At 36.5% G+C, this 19,306-nt stretch overlaps 1 protein-coding gene across 2 annotated transcripts in view; it reads left to right on the forward strand.

Moving 5' to 3' along the window:
- Positions 1–19,306, forward strand: part of TLL1 (tolloid like 1) — a 209,684-nt gene that overhangs the window by 90,302 nt on the left and 100,076 nt on the right. For both annotated transcript variants that reach the window (XM_078445632.2, XM_078445633.2), the window contains one exon: positions 12,838–13,016. In XM_078445632.2, coding sequence (XP_078301758.1) covers positions 12,838–13,016 — 179 coding nt within the window. The remainder of the gene's footprint in view (positions 1–12,837; positions 13,017–19,306) is intronic.

Consider the following 19,306-nt stretch of genomic DNA (forward strand, 5'->3'; position numbering starts at 1 on the left):
CAGGTTTTGGTTACATTTGGAATGCCTCCTAGTTCTTTATATCTATTTAATATTTAAAAGATCCAAATCTAGACTGTCCTTCCTTCCTTCTGGTTATCTAATAGGAATGGATATAGCTCAGCTTACATATTTCTAAATACATAATGTATTTAGATCAATACATCTTTCTTTTTTCTTTACCACCTTTCAATTTTGTAAAACAAATACAAAGCACTGGCATACATTATTTTATTGATAAATTTCTGTTTGTAACAAATTCATAGTTATACTCATGTTCTTTCATTAATTTGGCTTTTTTTTTAATTTTTCATTTTACTTATTTTATTCTGCTAAACTATTTTTGCCATTCACTGTCATTTCTTCATGTTTTTTGCTTGTGGTTTTCTGATTGCTTGGACTGCCTCTGTTTCCATTTTTATCGGTGGAAATCATTCATATATTTCTTTGCCACCCATTTCTGAGCTGCCCTCAGTGGGTCATTGCTCTACCCACAGCTATAATAGTTACATTCCCACCGTTGGTTCATAGGTCTGCCTTCATCAGTGTGAGGGCTGGTAGCTTATCTTTGTGTCCCTTGGGACACCCAGCATGCTGCTTTACAGATAGGTGATCAAGAAAATCCTGACAATTTATGCATCAGCTAAAGCACATTCAATGTAATCTTAAAATAAAATTATGTAAGGATTTAAAGACGTATTGTAGAGCATGCACTTTAATGATTACTGTAATGACTTTAGAGAAATGCATACTGAAGGTGTGAATTGCCCTCAGATCTTTAAATCTGTATTTACACTCTTGGAATTAAATTTTGAGTATTTACATATACATATAATTTTGACTGTTATGGTAGTAATATTGCATTTGATCATTTGTTTTGATACTCAGTTTCCCTTTTTACATTTTCAGTGATGGGAATAATGATACATTTTATAGGAATCGATCATTGGCTTGTTAACCATTCTGACCATTTTGTGACTTCTAAATTTCATTTGGAACTACCACTATTGGCCATAATTTCATGAAACAGTTCTTTCATCATTAAGGAGATTTTTCTGTGATGATGCTGTATTTAAATCTCATAGATATTAATCAAAATTATTAAAGAGTTTGGTTGTTGGTAATTACACAACACACTGAGGGCCACTGCAGTCAGATATATGTCAAGTCAAACACATAACACTCCTATTGGACTTTAGTAGTGTGTCTTTTATATCATAAAAGCTGTTGCACATAGGGCATCAAAGTTAATAATATCTAGTGTAAATCTCCATTGAATACGGAGAGGCTGTAAAGTAGTGCCACTGATACTGATGGCAACATTGACCGTTCTATTTCTGGCTTTAAAATGGTAGGCAAACACATCTTACCACTTCAAATCACTTTTTTCATTCTACTTATCCACTAAGCTTACCGACTAAGGCAACTTGTAGCTATTGTAGTTTTTTCTTTTTAATGTTTATTTCTTTCTTTTGAGACAAAGAGTATAAGCAGGGGAGAGGCAGAGGGAGAGAGAGAGAGAGAGAGAGAGAGAGAGAGAGAGAGAGAGAGAAAATCCCAAGCAGGCTTCACTCTGTCAGCACAGAGCCCAATGCAGGGCTCAATCTCATGAACGATGAGATCATGACTTGAGCTGAAATCAAGAGTCAGAGGCTTAACTGACTGAGCTACCCAGGCACCTTGCTATTGTAGTTTTTAACAAAACAACAGGGGGCTCCGGGGTGGCTCAGTTGGTTAGGCGCCTGCCTCCTGATATGGGCTCAGGTCATGATCTCATTGGGGTGAGATGGAGTTCTGTGTGGGGCATCCGTGCTAAGCATGGAGCCTGCTTTGGATTCTCTCTCCCTCTCTCTCTCTCTCTCTCTCTCTCTCTCTGCCCCTCTCCTGCTTGCACTCTCTCAGTGCTTTCTCATTCAAAATAAATACATAAATAAATAAATATTAAAAATATAAAATAAAACAATAAAAATAGAAGCTAAAATAACGTCCTCATATTAATAGAATTATTAAATGTGGAACGACTTGTACTATTTAGCACGTTCTATTTCCCCTCTTATTTTGCTAGAATCAGCTTTTTTTCACTAAATATTTATTGGGTGCCTAATTCCATATCACATCTTTGGTAAGTGGGAAAATAATAAAGTTTTTAAAAAACAAAACGTAAAGTTCAGAACTTTTTAGTATATGATATATTTGATGCGTCTTCAATGGGACGTATGCTTTAGCTCTCTCTTCCTATGTTGGCAAAACGTTTAAATTTAACAATAAATACTCTTTAAGTGAATATTTATTGTCATCAGTGGCATTTGTTTATTTCACAAGATTATTAATTATTAGCAAAATGATCATTTTATAACAACTGGTTTGATTTATTTCTTTGTAAGGCAGAAATTTACTTTTGTCTACTATACTATTACTTTTGTCTACTATACAACCTTATATTGCTGAATATCCTCTATTTTTTAAGCACAACTTTAAAATTTTTTACAGTCTTATATTAGTTTCAGGTGTACAATACAGAAATTCAACAATTCTATACATCGTGTGGTGCTCATGTCAACAAGTGCACTCCTTAATCCCCATTACCTCTTTAGCCCATCCCCTACTCTCCTCCTCTCTGGTAACTATCAGTTTGTTCACTATAGTTAAGAGTCTGTTTGTTTAAATTTTTTTTAGAAAATATTTATTTTTGAGAGACAGAGATGGGGCATGAGCAGGGGAGGGGCAGAGAGGGAGACACAGAATCTGAAGTAGGCTCCAGGCCCTGAGCTGTCAGCCCAGAGCCCCACGCGGGGCTCAAGGCCACAAACCATGAGATCATGACCTGAGCCAAAGTCAGATGCTCAACAGACTGAGCCACCTAGGTGCCCCAAGAGTCTGTTTCTTAACTTTGTCTCTGTCTTTCTCTTTTTATCCTTTTGCTCATTTGTTTCTTAAATTCCACATATGAAGTGAAATCATAAGGTATTTATCTTTCTCTGATTGACTTATTTCACTTAGCATAATCCTCCCTAGCTCCATTCAGGTCATTGCAAATGGCAAGGTTTCATTGTTTTTTACGGCTGAAGAGTATTCCATTGTATATATATATATACCACATCTTCTTTATATATTCATCAGTCAGTGCACACTTGTCCATTTTTAATGGGATCATTTGTTTTTTGTGGTGTTGAGTTTGATAAGTTCTTTACGTATTTTGGATACTGTTCCTTTATCAGATATGTTTTTGCAAATATCTTCTCCCATTCAGTAGGTTGCCTTTCAGTTTTGTTGACTGTTTCCTTTGTTGCGCAGAAGCTTTTTATTTTGATGTAGTCCCAATAGTTTACTTTTGCTTTTGTTTCCCTTGCCTCAGTAAGCTTATTTAGAAGGAAGTTTCTACAGCCAACGTCAAAGAGATTACTGCCTGTGTTCTCCTCTAGGAATTTTATGGTTTCAGGTCTCACATTTAGGTATTTAACCCATGAATATCCTCTATTTTATATTACCTCTCTTATTCTACTAGATAGTTTCTTGAACAATCTTACTGTTTTCCTATCTGCTAAATTTTAATGATTCCTTAAAAACAAATAACCAAACAAATAAGCTTAGGGTTAACTTATTTACTTATTTATTTTTATTTTTTTTTAGATTTTATGTTTTAAATTGTCTTTAGCTTTAGTCAATTTGGTTATTCAGATTATGGCAGTAGTCACTTATATCCTTACCTATAGCATTTTCATTTTGTGCCACTTATTGTACCAAATGGCGGACTATAAAATTGAACATGGGGTGTTTTTTTTCTGCAAGGAAGTTACAGTTTGACAGAAGAGGTGTGCCAGCCAGGAATCCTGCTTGCAAACAATAGGGACTGGTTAATGTAAGCAGAAAACAATAACTCATTGGATTACTACATAATGTATAGAATCACATGAATGGAAAAAGTGGAGAGCCAGGTTGACGGAGGTATTGGGGGAAGATTATGTTTAACCCCTGGCCATAAACATCTTCACCCCTGCTTTGGGTACTCTGTGATAACCACCAGAGTCTTAGCTCCCTTCTGCACTTAACAAGACCTGTTCTTGTAACAGTATTTATTAATTTATTAATTTATTTATTTTGAAAATGATCTTTTCCCAGTTTTATTATAATGTAAATAACATAGAACATTGTATTAGTTTAATGTGTCTACCATGAAGTGTTGATACATGCATATGTTGTGAAATGATTCCCACACGGGTCGCCTGGGTGGCTCAGTTGGTTAAGCATCCAACTTCAGCTCAGGTCATGATCTCACGGCTCGTGAGTTCAAGCCCCACATCAGGCTCTGTGCTGACAGCTCAGAGCCTTGGAGCCTGCTTCAGATTCTGTGTCTCCCTTTCTCTCTGCCCCGCCCCTGCTTGCACTCTCTCTCTCTCTAAAAAATAAATAAATATTAAAAATTTTTTGAAATGATTCCCACAATAAATTTAGGTAACAGACATCACCTCACATAGTTGCAACATTTTTATTTTCCCATGAGAACTTTTAGATTTGTTCTCTTAGCAACTTTGTAGTATGTGATAGAGTATTACTAACTTCAGTGACCATGCTATACATTACACTTGCAGGACTTATTTATCTTGTAACTGGAAGTTTGTACCTTTTAACCCCTTTCAATCATTTGACCCACCCACTACTTCCCATCCCAAGCTCTTGCAATTACCAGTGTGTTCTCGGTATCTATGGAGCTGTACTATCTATAGCCTGACTATATTTTAGGCGCTAGAGATATCAGTGTGTAAAACATGTAAGTTGTCTCCCCACAAATAGCTTATGTTCTAGGGTAAGGCGTCAGAAAAAAACATGAAAATAAATGAAATATAAAATGTATTAATAGACTGTAAATTCTAGGGACAGAAAGAAAAGCCATGTAAATGGTATGGAAAGACATTTGCACAAAAGCTTGAAAAAGCAGGTGAAACAAGTCGTATGCTGCTTGGGAGAATAGAGTTCCTGACAGAGGAAATAACAAGTAAAAAGGCTTTAAGGCAAGAGCTTGTCTGTATGCTCAAGGCACAGCAAGGAGACCACATGGCTCAGGTAGAGTGAGTTACAGGGGCAGTAAGAAGAGATGGATCCGTATGGTAAGACATTTGTGTGTGAAGACCATGTAGGATCTTTACAGTTATTTGTAAGTACTGTACTTTAGATTTTCCTCTGAGCTTTATTAATCAGCTGAAACAATTTATGTCATTGTAATACATGACCCTTAAACCTCAGTAGCTTAGAGTAACGTATTGATTCCTTATTTATAAGGATATTGGATACAGATATTGATTCCTTATTTATATCGCATGTCCATCACTGGTTGGCTGTGTCTCACTCCAGAGTTATCACTTTAATGTTCAGTATGATGGCGAAACCTCTTTTTAGAACATTGCAATTGTGGCAGATCAAACAGAGACAGTATTGACAACCATGTTGACTATTAAAGATTCTCTCCGGGGGCACCTGGGTGGCTCAGCTGGTTAAGCATCTGACTTTGGCTCTGGTCATGATCTCACGTTCCATGAGTTCAAGCCTGCACCAGGCTCTGTGCTGACAGCTCAGAACTTGGAGCCTGCTTCGGATTCTGTGTCTCCTCTCTCTCTGCCCCTCCCTTGCTGACACTCTTGTCTCTCTCACTTTTAAAAATAAATAAACATAAAAAAAATTGAAGATTCTCTCAGAATTTACACAGTTTGTGCTCACATGACATTATCCAGAGCAAGTCACATAACCAAATTCAGCATCAATGGTATAAGGAAGTATAATTATCTTCCAGTGAGGGGTAAGGAATGTTTTTGAACATTGACACAATTTGCCATAGAACCATTGGAGAATATTGAGAAGAGACATAATATGACTTTACATTTTTAAATTATTTCAATGTTGAGTAAAGACTGCTATGGAGAGGACATCTTCTTGGATGTCACGATAGATTATCTTATAGGCAACTTCCAATGGTGCTTTGGATCCCCAGTCTGAGGCAAAGGTAAGGAGTAGCAGGTTTGAGATTACTTGATTACTGTCTGTGGTTCAGAGAGAGGTGTCGCTTCTCTATAGATGGTGAAACTTTTTCTTGAGACAATAAATAGAACTTTTGGTGGTCAAGTTTTAAAAGCAGCACACGAATTAGAAATAAAAAAATCAAAAGCCATATACAAGAAAAATGGCATCACCTGAGCTACATTAGAAGCTAATACCTAGACATCCTTAAACCACTTGTTTATAAACTGCACATATTACACTGTCATTCCACACCTAGTTGTATGTGCATACATTTAGTTATTTATTCATCTGAGCATCCAGAATTATTCTCGACCTAAAACACTATGAATCAAATCACCATATTTTTCTTCTTTCACAGGAGCATTGTAAGTCAGTGGGAAATGTATTTTCAATTTCTGTTATGGAATCCCATCTTGTATATTGGAAATTGCTATGGGTGAAATTATGGTAAAAGAAAGCGTTTTAGATAAGTAAGTTCACCACATGGCTTGACTATCTCCCAGATTTTGATTTACGAGGTATTTTCTTATTTGAATACAACCAGCAAGAATGACTTAGCATGTGTAATTTAGTTGCTATATAGTCATCAGATATTTTTTAACTAGTTCTGCTCTATGGTAGTGAATGATTCAGTTTAAATCTCTCCAAAATTTGCAAATTTTGTGTTTTTCTGCATCTAATACTTTACTGTTTGGGTATTTAATAAATATCTGTGTTTAGGTTGAAAAATGCTATTAAATATGGGAGCAAAACCAAGATTTCCTGGGTTTTTTTCCTACCAGTTATCTCTTTTTTTGTTATTGACTTATCAAGCTTTGTTAACTGTTATAATAGACTCATAAATAATAAATCTGTGGCATTGGTTAAGATGGTTAGGGCTTTAAAGCCTACAGAAATAATTGCAATGACAAATATTTGTATTTGTGAACAATCAAAAGGACTATTGAATATGCTTACTGTGGAAAGTGAAAACTTGTGAAATTCCTTTGAATCATTTGGGCAATTAATTTTTTGGAAATTTTCTATTTTAATTTGATAAACTTAAAAAATTGCTTAAATCATTTTTGGTCAAGAGCAAGAATTTAGAATAATAGTCATAAACGTAATTGCAGGGCTTGAAAAAGTTTAGAGGACAGCAGAGAATCTCTTGCTACAGAGATCAGGGGACTAAGAAACAGTCATGAAGAGCTAAAAATGCTATAAATGAGGTGCAAAATAACATGGAGGCGACCACAGCTCAGATTGAAGAGGCAGAGGAGAGAATAGGTGAATTAGAAGACAAAATTATGGAAAAAGAGGAAGCTGAGAAAAAGAGAGATAAAAAAATCCAGGAGTGTGAGGGGAGAATTAGTGAACTAAGTGATGCAATCAAACGGAACAATATCCACATCATAGGAATTCCTGAAGAGGAAGAGAGAGAGAAAGGGGCTGAAGGTGTACTTGAACAAATCATAGCTGAGAACTTCCCTCATCTGGGGAAGGAAAAAGGCATTGAAATCCAAGAGGCACAGAGAACTCCCTTCAGATGTAACTTGAATCGATCTTCTGCACGACATATCATAGTGAAACTGGCAAAATACATGGATAAAGAGAAAATTCTGAAAGCAGCTAAGGATAAACACGCTCTAACGTATAAAGGGAGACCAATAAGTCTAGTGGCAGATCTATCTACTGAAACTTGGCAGGCCAGAAAGGAATGGCAGGAAATCTTCAATGTGATGAACAGAAAAAAATATGCAGCCGAGAATCCTTTATCCAGCAAGTCTGTCATTCAGAATAGAAGGAGAAATAAAGGTTTTCCCAAACAAACAAAAACTGAAGGAATTCATCACCACTAAACCAGCCCTACAAGAGATCCTAAAGGGGGCTCTGTGAGTGAAATGTTGCAAGGACCACAAAGTGCCAGGGACATCACTACAAGCATGAAACCTACAGACATCACAATGACTCTAAACCCATATCTTTCTATAATAACACTGAATGTAAATGGACTAAATGCTCCAACCAAAAGACATAGGGTATCAGAATGGATAAAAAAACAAGACCCATCTATTTGCTGTCTACAAGAGACTCATTATGGGCCTGAGGACACCTTCAGATTGAAAGTGAGGGGATGGAGAACTATCAATCATGCTACTGGAAGTCAAAAGAAAGCTGGAGTAGCCATACTTACATCAGACACACTAGACTTTAAATTAAAGGTTGTAACAAGAGATGGCAGAAGGGCATTATACAATAATTACAGCGTCTATCCATCAGGAAGAGCTAACAATTATAAATGTCTATGTGCCGAATATGGAGTCCCCAAATATATAAAACAATTAATCACAAGCATAAGCAACCTTATGGATAAGAATGTGGTAATGCAAGGGACTTTAATACCCCACTTATAACAATGGATAGATCATCTAGACACAGGATCAATAAAGAAACAAGGGCCTTGAATGATACATTGGATCAGATGGACTTGACAGATATGTTTAGAACTCTGCATCCCAAAGGAACAGAATATAGTTTCTTCTCGAGTGCACATGGAACATTCTCCAAGATAGATCACATACTGGGTCACAAAACAGCCCTTCATACGTATAAAAGAATTGAGATCATACCATGCACACTTTCAGACCACAATGCTATGAAGCTTGAAATCAACCACAGGAAAAAGTCTGGAAAACTTCCAAAAGCATGGAGGTTAAAGAGCACCCTACTAAAGAATGAATGGGTCAACCTGGCAATTAGAGAAGAAATTTAAAAATATATGGAAACAAATGAAAATGAAAATACAACAATCCAAACACTTTGGGATGCAGCAAAGGCAGTCCTGAGAGGAAAATACACTGCAACCCAGGCCTATCTCAAGAAACAAGAAAAATCCCAAATACAAAATCTAACAGCACACCTAAAGGAAATAGAAGCAGAACAGCAAAGATGCCCCAAACCCAGCAGCAGAAGAGAAATAATAAATATCAGAGCAGAAATAAACAATATAGAATCTAAAAAAACTGTAGAGCAGATCAATGAAACGAAGAGTTGGGTTTTTGAAAAAATAAACAAAATTGATAAACCTCTAGCCAGGCTTCTCAAAAAGAAAAGGGAAATGACCCAAATAGATAAAATCATGAATGAAAATGGAATTATTACAGCCAATCCCTCAGAGATACAAGCAATTATCAGGGAATACTATGAAAAATTATATGCCAACAAACTGGACAACCTGGAAGAAATGGACAAATTCCTAAGCACCCACACACTTCCAAAACTCAAATAGGAAGAAATAGAAAACTTGAACAGACACATAACCAGCAAAGAAATTGAATCAGTTATCAAAAATCTCCCAACAAATAAGAGTCCAGGACCAGATGGCTTCTCAGGAGAATTCTACCAGATGTTTAAAGCAGAGATAATACCTATCCTTCTCAAGCTATTCCAAGAAATAGAAAGGGAAGGAAAACTTCCAGACTCATTCTATGAAGCCAGCATTACTTTGATTCCTAAACCAGACAGAGACCCAGCAAAAAAAGAGAACTACAGGCCAATATCCCTGATGAATATGGATGCAAAAATTCTCAATAAGATACTAGCAAATGGAATTCAACAGCATATCAAAAGAATTATTCACCTTGATCAAGTGGGATTCATTCCTGGGCTGCAGGGCTGGTTCAACATTCGCAAATCAATCAATGTGATACATCACATTAATAAAAGAAAAGAACCAAATGATCCTGGTCAATCGATGCAGAAAAAGCATTTGACAAAATTGAGCATGCTTTCTTAGTAAAAACCCTCGAGAAAGGTGGGATAGAAGGAACATACTTAAACATCATAAAAGCCATTAATGAAAAGCCCACAGCTAATATCATCCTTGATGGGGAAAAACTGAGAGCTTTCCCCCGAGATCAGGAACACGACAGGGATGTCCACTCTCATGGCTGGTGTTTAACATAATGTTGGAAGTGCTAGCATCAGCAATCAGACAACAAAAGGAAATCAAGGCATCAAAATTGGCAAAGATGAAGTTATGCTTTCACTGTTTGCAGATGACATGATATTATACATGGAAAACCCGATAGACTCCACCAAGTCTGCTAGAACTGATACATGAATTCAGCAAAGTCGCAGGATACAAAATCATTGTACAGAAATCAGTTGCATTCTTATACACTAATAATGAAGCAACAGAAAGACACAGAAAGAAACTGATCCCATTGACAATTGCACCATGAAGCATAAAAAAAACCTAGGAATACACCTAACGAAAGATGTAAAAGATCTGTATGCTGAAAACTATAGAAGGCTTATGAACGAAATTGAAGAAGTTAGAAAGAAATTGAAAAACATTCTGTGCTCATGGATTGGAAGAATAAATATTGTTAAAATGTCGATACTCCCCAAAGCTATCTACACATTCAATGCAATCTGAATCAAAATTGCACCAGCATGCTTCTCGAAGCTAGAATAAGCAATCCTAAAATTTGTATGAAACCACAAAAGGCCCCAGATAGCCAAAGTAATTTTGAAGAAGAAGACCAAAGCGGGAGGCATCACAATCCCAGACTTTAGCCTCTACTACAAAGTTGCAGTCATCAAGACAGCATGGTATTGGCACAAAAACAGACACATAGACCAATGGAATAGAGTAGAGACTCCAGAAGTGGACTCACAAAAGTATGGCCATCTAATCTTTGACAAAACAGGGAAGAATATCCAATGGAAAAAAAGAGTCTCTTTAACAAATGGTGCTGGGAGAGCTGGACAGTAACATGCAGAAGGATGAAAGTAGACTACTTTCTTACACCATTCACAAAAACAAACTCAAAATGGATAAAGGACCTGAATGTGAGACAGGAAACCATCAAAACCCTAGAGGAGAAAGCAGGAAAAAACCTCTCTGACCTCAGCTGCAGCAATTTCTTACTTGACAAACCCCAAAGGCAAGGGAATTAAAAGCAAAAATGTACTTTTAGGACCTCATGAAGACAAAAAGTTTCTGCACCGCAAAGGAAACAATCAACAAAAGTAAAAGGCAACCAATGGAATGGGAAAAGGTATTTGCAAATGACATATCGGAAAAAAAGGCTAGTATTCAAAATCTATAAAGAGCTCACCAAACTCCATACCCGAAAAACAAATAATCCAGTGAAGAAATGGGCAGAAAACATGAATAGACACTTCTTTAAAGAAGACATCCGGATGGCCAACAGGCACGTGAAAAGATGCTCAACATCGCTCTTCATCAGGGAAATACAAATCAAAACCACCCTCAGATACTGTAACCTCACGCCAGTCAGAGTGGCTAAAATGAACAAATCAGGAGACTATAGATGCTGGCGAGGATGTGGAGAAATGGGAACCCTCTTGCACTGTTGGTGGGAATGCAAACTGGTGCAGCCACTCTGGAAAACAGTGTGGGGGTCCCTCAGAAAATTAAAAATAGATCTACCCTATGACACAGCAATAGCACTGCTAGGAATTGACCCAAGGAATACAGGAGTACTGATGCATAGGGGCACTTGTACCCCACTGTTTATAGCAGCACTTTCAACAATAGCCAAATTATGGAAAGAGCCTAAATGTCCATCAACTGATGAATGGATAAAGAAGTTGTGGTTTATATACCCAATGGAATACTACGTGGCAATGAAAAAGAATGAAATATGGCCTTTTGTAGCAATGTGGATGGAACTGGAGAGTGTTATGCTAAGTGAAATACATCATACAGAGAAAGACAGATACCATATGTTTTCACTCTTGTGTGGATCCTGAGAAACTTAAGACCATGGGGCAGAGGAAGGAAAAAAAAAAAGAGGTTAGAGAGGGAGGGAGCCAAAACATAAGAGACTCTTAAAAACTGAGAACAAACTGAGGGTTGATGGGTGGGAGGGAGGGGCGAGTGGGTGATGGGTATTGAGGAGGGCACCTGTTGGGATGAGCACTGGGTGTTGAATGGAAACCAATTTGACAATAAATTTCATATTTTAAAAAAATAAAGAGGAAATAAAAAGAAATAAAAAGAAATACAAAATTGTTTGGCGTCTTGTGTATCATGATCACCAACTATCCAAGACCAATTACTTACCCTCAATTGATGTCTCAGGGTGTGATTCTATAGATAAGCATTTTAATGTAAACCTTAACTATCAAAGTTTTAGATATAATTATATTTATATTAGGAAATGTCATAATTATGCCGGCTGTTGATTTTTCTTCACCAGTTAACTTTAGATAATTTACCTTTTGAAACTAATTTTCCTTCATTGGCTCCTTCTTTTAAAAGTTTTCTTCTTGAGATAAATTCTCCCATGAGTAGGAAAAGTAACTCCGTTTTTGATTAACTGTCTTTCATAAAGAAATTTAATTCTGTTTTTCTTAAAGAGGAAAAATAAACTTTGTTTTTATATTCAAAACTGAAATAATGGATTATTGCCAGGTAACCATAGTGACAAAGTAGTTACTTACCACAGTAGATGGATTTTGAGAATAAAAAACTATATTAGTATTAAATGTGGGCTGATAATTGTGGGTTTAGCACATTAATCACCATCATAAGTATTTGATTTTCTGATATCTTTTGAATTCTCCCAATGATGATTGAAGGCATCTCTTGTAACATATGAGTTAGTGAAAAAGCACTTCCAGTGATTATGTGGGGATGTGTGTTGTATGTAAGTTTACCAGGATATTAGAAATGGGCTGTATTTATTGATGAAAGGCTGTTCTGCCTCTGAATGTATTGGGCTTTGTATGCCATCATAATTCTTGCCAAAGTTTCATCATACTGTAACTCATTTATCATTTCCACCACCATCTCCCTTTTCTCCTTTATTGCAGATGCTGCTCTTATGTGGGTCGGCGTGGAAATGGGCCTCAGGCAATCTCTATTGGCAAGAACTGTGATAAATTTGGAATTGTTGTTCATGAATTGGGCCATGTGATAGGCTTTTGGCATGAACACACACGACCAGATCGAGATAACCATGTCACTATCATAAGAGAAAACATCCAGCCAGGTGAGAGGCTTTAGAATATGTTGGGTTTAAGGTTGACAGAATATCTTTTAGTTGTGTTTACAGTATTTATTTAAGTTTTTCTTAAAAAAATGTGAACTGATTTTTCGATATGGTAGAATCAGCATTTTGCTGATTAAAAAAATACCCATGATGGTATTATATTTTTAATTTGTTTTCCTTCAGACTGGATGATCTTAGGTACTTTTTATGCTTGATCTTTTTTCTTAAGGTTTAGCTGTTTTATTTCTAAACTTCTGTGCTTTCCAAGAGTGGGTGTAGGCTATTGAACCACAAATTGATAGTGTTAAATTTTTACAGCATTTTTAATACTTAGCTCTATACTTTATGTGGTAGGGATTTAGAAAAGATCCCAGGTTTGACATGAAATGTGCTGCTACCATAGAAATCTATATTATACCAGGGACAATTTTTGGAGAAAATTTCAGTGAAATGAGTCATTTCTGGGATAGTCTAAATAGTTTCTTTGAGAATTCTCCTTCAACTACCCTGAAGATAAATTCTTAAGAATTTTTTCAGTAGTTGAAATATCAGATATAATTAAAATTTAATTTTCTCTGATAGTTGATGTGTGATAATAACCTTATTTTAAAGCTTTTTATTTAACTTTCATAAATTCTTAAAGATCAGTACATTTCAATTACCAGAAGATGAATTCTGTTTTTTGGAATCATCTTATAAGGTCATATGTATTTCAAGCATTAGAAAAGTAAATATTTGTCCTTATTTCTTTATTCGTGGCAAGTTTTAAGTTACAAACATTGAATTCCTTAGAATTTCTTGTAATTAATGGTATTGATCTATTTATTTGCTCATCACATATTTGGTTCTAATTATTTATTGAGGCATTGTTAGATGTTGAAAATGCTGTGATGAAAAATATAAGGCTTAATGTGGGGTATGTGCGTATATATACATGATTGTAAGTGGGTGAGGAGAGTAATAATAGTTATATGATGAGAATACCATAAAGTCCAAGCAACGTGTAACAAAATGCCTTGGTGGGTCAAGGGAGATGTCACAAAGGAACTGAAATTTAGAAGTAAAGTAGAAGTGTTGAAAGTGCACCGAAGAGTTATAGAATTTTAAGCTGTAAAAACATCATGATCATAGCTATAATTACAGAAAATCAAATCATTTTTATTTTCCCATTATGGCTACATGGTATGTTGCAAATGGGAGATGAGTTGGTAATTACCTAATGAGGTTACATCATAGGGGATATTCTATATGAAGCTAGGGAACTTAGATTTTATCTTTTTTTTTTTTTAATATTTATTCATTTTTGAGAGAGAGAGAGAGGGAGAGACAGAGTGTGACTGGGGGGTGGGGCAGAGACAGAGAGACACACACAGAATCTGAAGCAGGCTCCAGGCTCTGAGCTGTCAGCACAGGGACTGATGCAGGGCTTGAACTCTTGACCTGAGCCGAAGCCTGGCGATTAACCAACCGAGCAACCCAGGTGCCCCGGATTTTATCTTTTAGCTACTGAGAATAATTGATGATTGAAAGCAGAACAAGTTCTGATTTTTTAAAAAAAAAGATTAAAAAAAAAAGAATTCTTTCAGCTTTGAGATCCTTCACTGAGGATGGGAAAGTTGAGGTGGGGAGGATGAACTTAAGTTAAGGAAACCTATAAGAAGATTAAATAAGTAACTTGTAAGAGATGACTAAGTCTTCAGTCAAGGAAGTGCAGTTCAAGAAGAATAAGAGGCAATGACCTTTCAAATATATTTTAGGAGGAACACTAACATAGGAAGGAAAATCTTCAAGGATTTATTTTTAGGCAACAGGATGAATGGTGACATCATCAAATGAAGGAAGAAATATGGATAAAGCAACATAATTTTTAGAGTGAGAAAGACAGATAATGATTTTATTTAGCAAATCCTTGATTTTGAGAAGCCATTGGATTATCCAAATGGAAGTGGTTAGTACACAAAGGAAAAGTGAGTCTAAACTTTAGCCTGTATCTAGAGAAGGAAATTTGATGGTAGCTTTGACTGTCTAGGGAAATATTGAAGGGAGAGGAAAATACACCTGAGGATAGAAAGTAGGAGATGGCAAAAAATCCCCCCAAAGACCAGTAAGGTTTGGTCTAAAAGGTAGAAGAAAAATCATTGAATATGATGTCCTAGGGAAGAGGTCATTTCAAGACTGATAAAGTAGGAGAAGAGGAGAGGGTGGTTCCAGATGGCAGTCTAATAATATCCTGAACTCACTTCCTGCCATGGACACAACAAATGACAGCTATGCGTGCAATACTTTCTCTGAAAATATCTTGATAACTAGATGAACAGGGCCTCTCCAACAAAGGATTAAAGACCCACATGGAGATAGGGTAGGAGAGGTGGAGACATACCTGCTGCCAAAAAATCCAGTTCTAGGCATGATGACCCCTAATCAGAAGAGATATCAGAAGTACAGCACTTCCCCCTGTGGAGCAAGGGGTTTGGGCCCTACATCAGACACCTCAACCTTTGGGTCCTGCACGGGAAAGATGAGCCCCCCAAACGTAAAACCATGAGGGATTGTATCCAGGAGAAGAATAGAACTGGAAGGAACGGAGAACCTGCCTTTAAGGGGCTCACATGCAGACTCACGCACCCTATGACCCAGTGCAAAAACAGCAGCTTGAAAAGCACCTAGTCCTTATGTGAAGCAGGCCCAATGACTAATCGTAAAGTGACCACTAGACAGGAAGGAATGTGTTGAGACTCTCCAGGGACAGAAGGAGTGGTAGGTGCCATTTTTTTCAATCTCTTTCTCCTTGCTACTGCTGACACTGGTGGGTGCCATTTTAGCAATCTCTGTCTAACCTGCTTGTGCAGGTAGGCGCAGACCCCCTCACCGTGCCTCAGCTATGCCACAGCCAGCTGGGAGAGCACCCTTCCCCACACCAGAACCATGTCACAGTCAGCCAGACAAGAGGCTTTCCCTCCCAAACCACAGATCTACCACAGCTAGGCAAATGCCCTACCCCTCCTGTGCCATAGCCATACCACAGCCGGGCAAGCACCTCACAGCCATGGCTGTGGCTCTGCCACCGCTGGGGGGTGCATGTACCCCACACAGGGGATACCTTGGAGTGTCTGGCTCTGGTAGCCAAGGGGATTTTGCTCCTGGGCCTCATGGGTCATCTTCTACACAAAGCCCGTTCTTCGAGACTGGGAGATGTAGCTGTTCTGCCTCATACACGGGAACAAATACAGAAGAGGCAAAATGAGACAGGGGAATATATTTCAAATGAAAGACAAGACAAAACCTCAGATAATGATCTTAATGAAACAGAGATACATAGTCTACCTGATAAAAAGTTCAAAGTAATGGCCAGAACGTTGCTCACTTCACCAGGGAGAAGAATGGATGAATACAATGAGAATTTAAACAAAGAAAATATGAGAAAGTACCAAATAGAAGTTACAGGGTTGAAGAATACAATAATGGATGAAAAATACACTAAAGGGGTTCAACAGTAGATTGGATAAAGCAGAAGAATGGATCAGTGAATTGAAAGACAAAGCAATGGAACTCAGAGTAGCAAAACGAAAAAAGAATTTAAAAAGGTGGAATATCTTGAGGGACTTATGGGACAACATTAATTAGAATAGTATCTGCATATAGGAGTCCCAGAAAGAGAAGAGAGTGAAAGGAACAGAAAGGTTATCTGAAGAAATCATGGCTGAAAACTTCCCTAATCTGGGGATGGAAACAGACATCCAGCTCCAGGAAGCCCATAGAGTTTCAAATAAGATGAACCCAAAGAGGTCCACACCAAGACACCTTCTAATTAAAACATCAAAAGTTAAATACAAAGAGATAATCTTAAAAGTAGCAAGGGAAAAAAGCTTGTTACATACAAGGGAAATCCCATAAAGCCATCAGCAGAATTTTTAGAAGAAACTTTAGCAGAACAGAAGAGAGTGGCATGACCTATTCAAAATACTGAAAGGAGGGGGGGGGTGGGAAACCTTCCAACCAAGAATATTCTACCAAGCAAAGTTATCATTCAGAATTGAAGGAGAGAGAGTTTTCCAGACAAGCAAAACTTTAAAGGAACCCATAACCATTAAACCAGACTTACAAGAAACTGTAAAAGGACTTCTTTTTTAAATTGTTTTAATGTTTATTTATTTTTGAGAGAGAGGGAGAGAAACAGAGCATGAATGGAGGAGGGCAGAGAGACAGAGAGACACAGAATCCAAAGCAGGCTCCAGGCTCTGAGCTGTTAGCACAGAGCCTGACGTGGTGCTTGAACTCACAAACCATGAGAACATGACCTGAGCTGAAGTCAGACACTTAACTGACTGAGCCATCCAAGTACCCCTAAAAGGACTTCTTTAAATAGAAAAGTACTGACGGTAATTAATGACAATAAAACACAAAAAGTAAAAATGTCACTGGGAAAAGAAAATGTATAGTAAAGGTAGCAGGTTAATAACTGATAAAGCTAGTATGAAATAGGTCAAAAGAAAAAGATAGATTAACTATAATAATCAGTTCAAAGGTACATAAAATAAAAAGATTGAAAATGTGATATCAAAAGCAAAACATGGGCGGGGGGGAGTAAGAATGTAGTTTGAGAATGTATTCAAATTTAAGTTGCTATCAACTTAAATTAGACTGTTATATACATAGGATGTTATATGTGAATCTCACAGTAACCACAGGCAAACACTTATAGTGAATACCCAAAAGAAAATGAGAAAGGAATCTAAATATAACACTAAGGAAAGGTATCAAACCACAAGGATAAAAAGAAAGCCAAGAAGAAAGGAACAGAGAGGTATTACAAAATCAGCCAGAAAACAGTCAACAAGATGGCAATAAGTACATACCTATCAATAATTACTTTAAATGTAAATTGACTAAATACTCCCATCAAAAGATATAAAGTGGCTGAATATTTTAAAAACTACTCACCTATATGTTGCCTATAAGAGACTCACTTAAGAACTAAGGACACCAGACTGAAAGTAAAGGAATGGAAAAAAGATATTTTCTCCACTGAGTCATTGAAGAATTTAAAAGAGAAATTAAAAAATACCTAGATAGAAAGGAAAATAGAAATATGATATACCAAAATCTATGGAATGCAGTAAAAGTGATTATAAGAGGTTAAATTCATAGCAATACAAGCCTATCTCAAGAAACCAAAAAAAAAAAAAAAAAAAAAAAAAAGCTCAAATAAACAATCTAACTTTACATCCAAAGGAACTAGAAAAAGAACAAATGAAGCCAAAGTTAGTAGAAGAAAGGAAATAATAAATGGAATAGAACTTAATAGATAATAGAAAAGATCAATGAAATTAAAAGTTAGGTCTTTGAAAAGGTAAAATTGATAAACCTTCAGTTAGGCTCACCAGGAAAAAGAGAAGGCTCAAATAAATAAAATTAGAAATGAAATAGAAGTAACAACTGATACCATAGCAATGCAAAGGATCATTAGACTAATATGAACAATTATAGGTAAGCAAATAGGGTGACCTAGAAGAATTAGTTATGTTCCTAGAAACATACAATCTTTCAAGACTGAATCATAAGAATATAGAAAACCTGAACATACTAATTACGTATAAAGAGATTGAATTAGTAACTACAAACTGCCAAAATACAAAAGTCCAGGACCAGAATGCTTCATTGGTAAATTCTACTTAATATTCAAAGAAGATGTAATACCTATCCTTCTCAAACTATTCCAAAAAATTGAAGAGGATGAAATGCTTCTAACTCATTTTACAAAGTCAGTATTACTCTAATACTAAAACCAGACAAGGGCAGCACAAAAAAGGAAAATTACAGGCCAATATCCCTGATGAATATAGATGCAAAAATCCCCAGTAAAGTATTAGCAAATATTAATAAACCAAAATAATCCATTAAAAGGATCATACACTATGATCAAGTGCATTTTATTCCAGGGATGCAAGGATGGCTCAAACGTGCAAATTAACCAATGCGATATACCACATTAACAAAATATAAAAATCAGGAGAAAATGGGTGATTGGCGTTGAGGAGGGCACTTGTTGAGATGAGCACTGGGTGTTGTATGTAAGCGATGAATCACGGGAATCTACCTCCAAAACCAAAAGCACACTGTATGTTAATCAATTTGACAATAAATTATATTAAAAAATAATAATTGGAAACATAAAACCCCACAAAACATAGAAATCATTTGATCAATTAAAAAGATGCAGAAAAAGCACTTGAGAAAATTCAACATCTATTTATAATAAAAACTCTCAACAAAGTGGGTATAGAGGGAAT

Source organism: Panthera onca, chromosome B1, assembly GCF_046562875.1.
Source record: "Panthera onca isolate mPanOnc1 chromosome B1, mPanOnc1 haplotype 2, whole genome shotgun sequence".
In the NCBI taxonomy this organism is placed as follows: Eukaryota; Metazoa; Chordata; class Mammalia; order Carnivora; family Felidae; genus Panthera; species Panthera onca.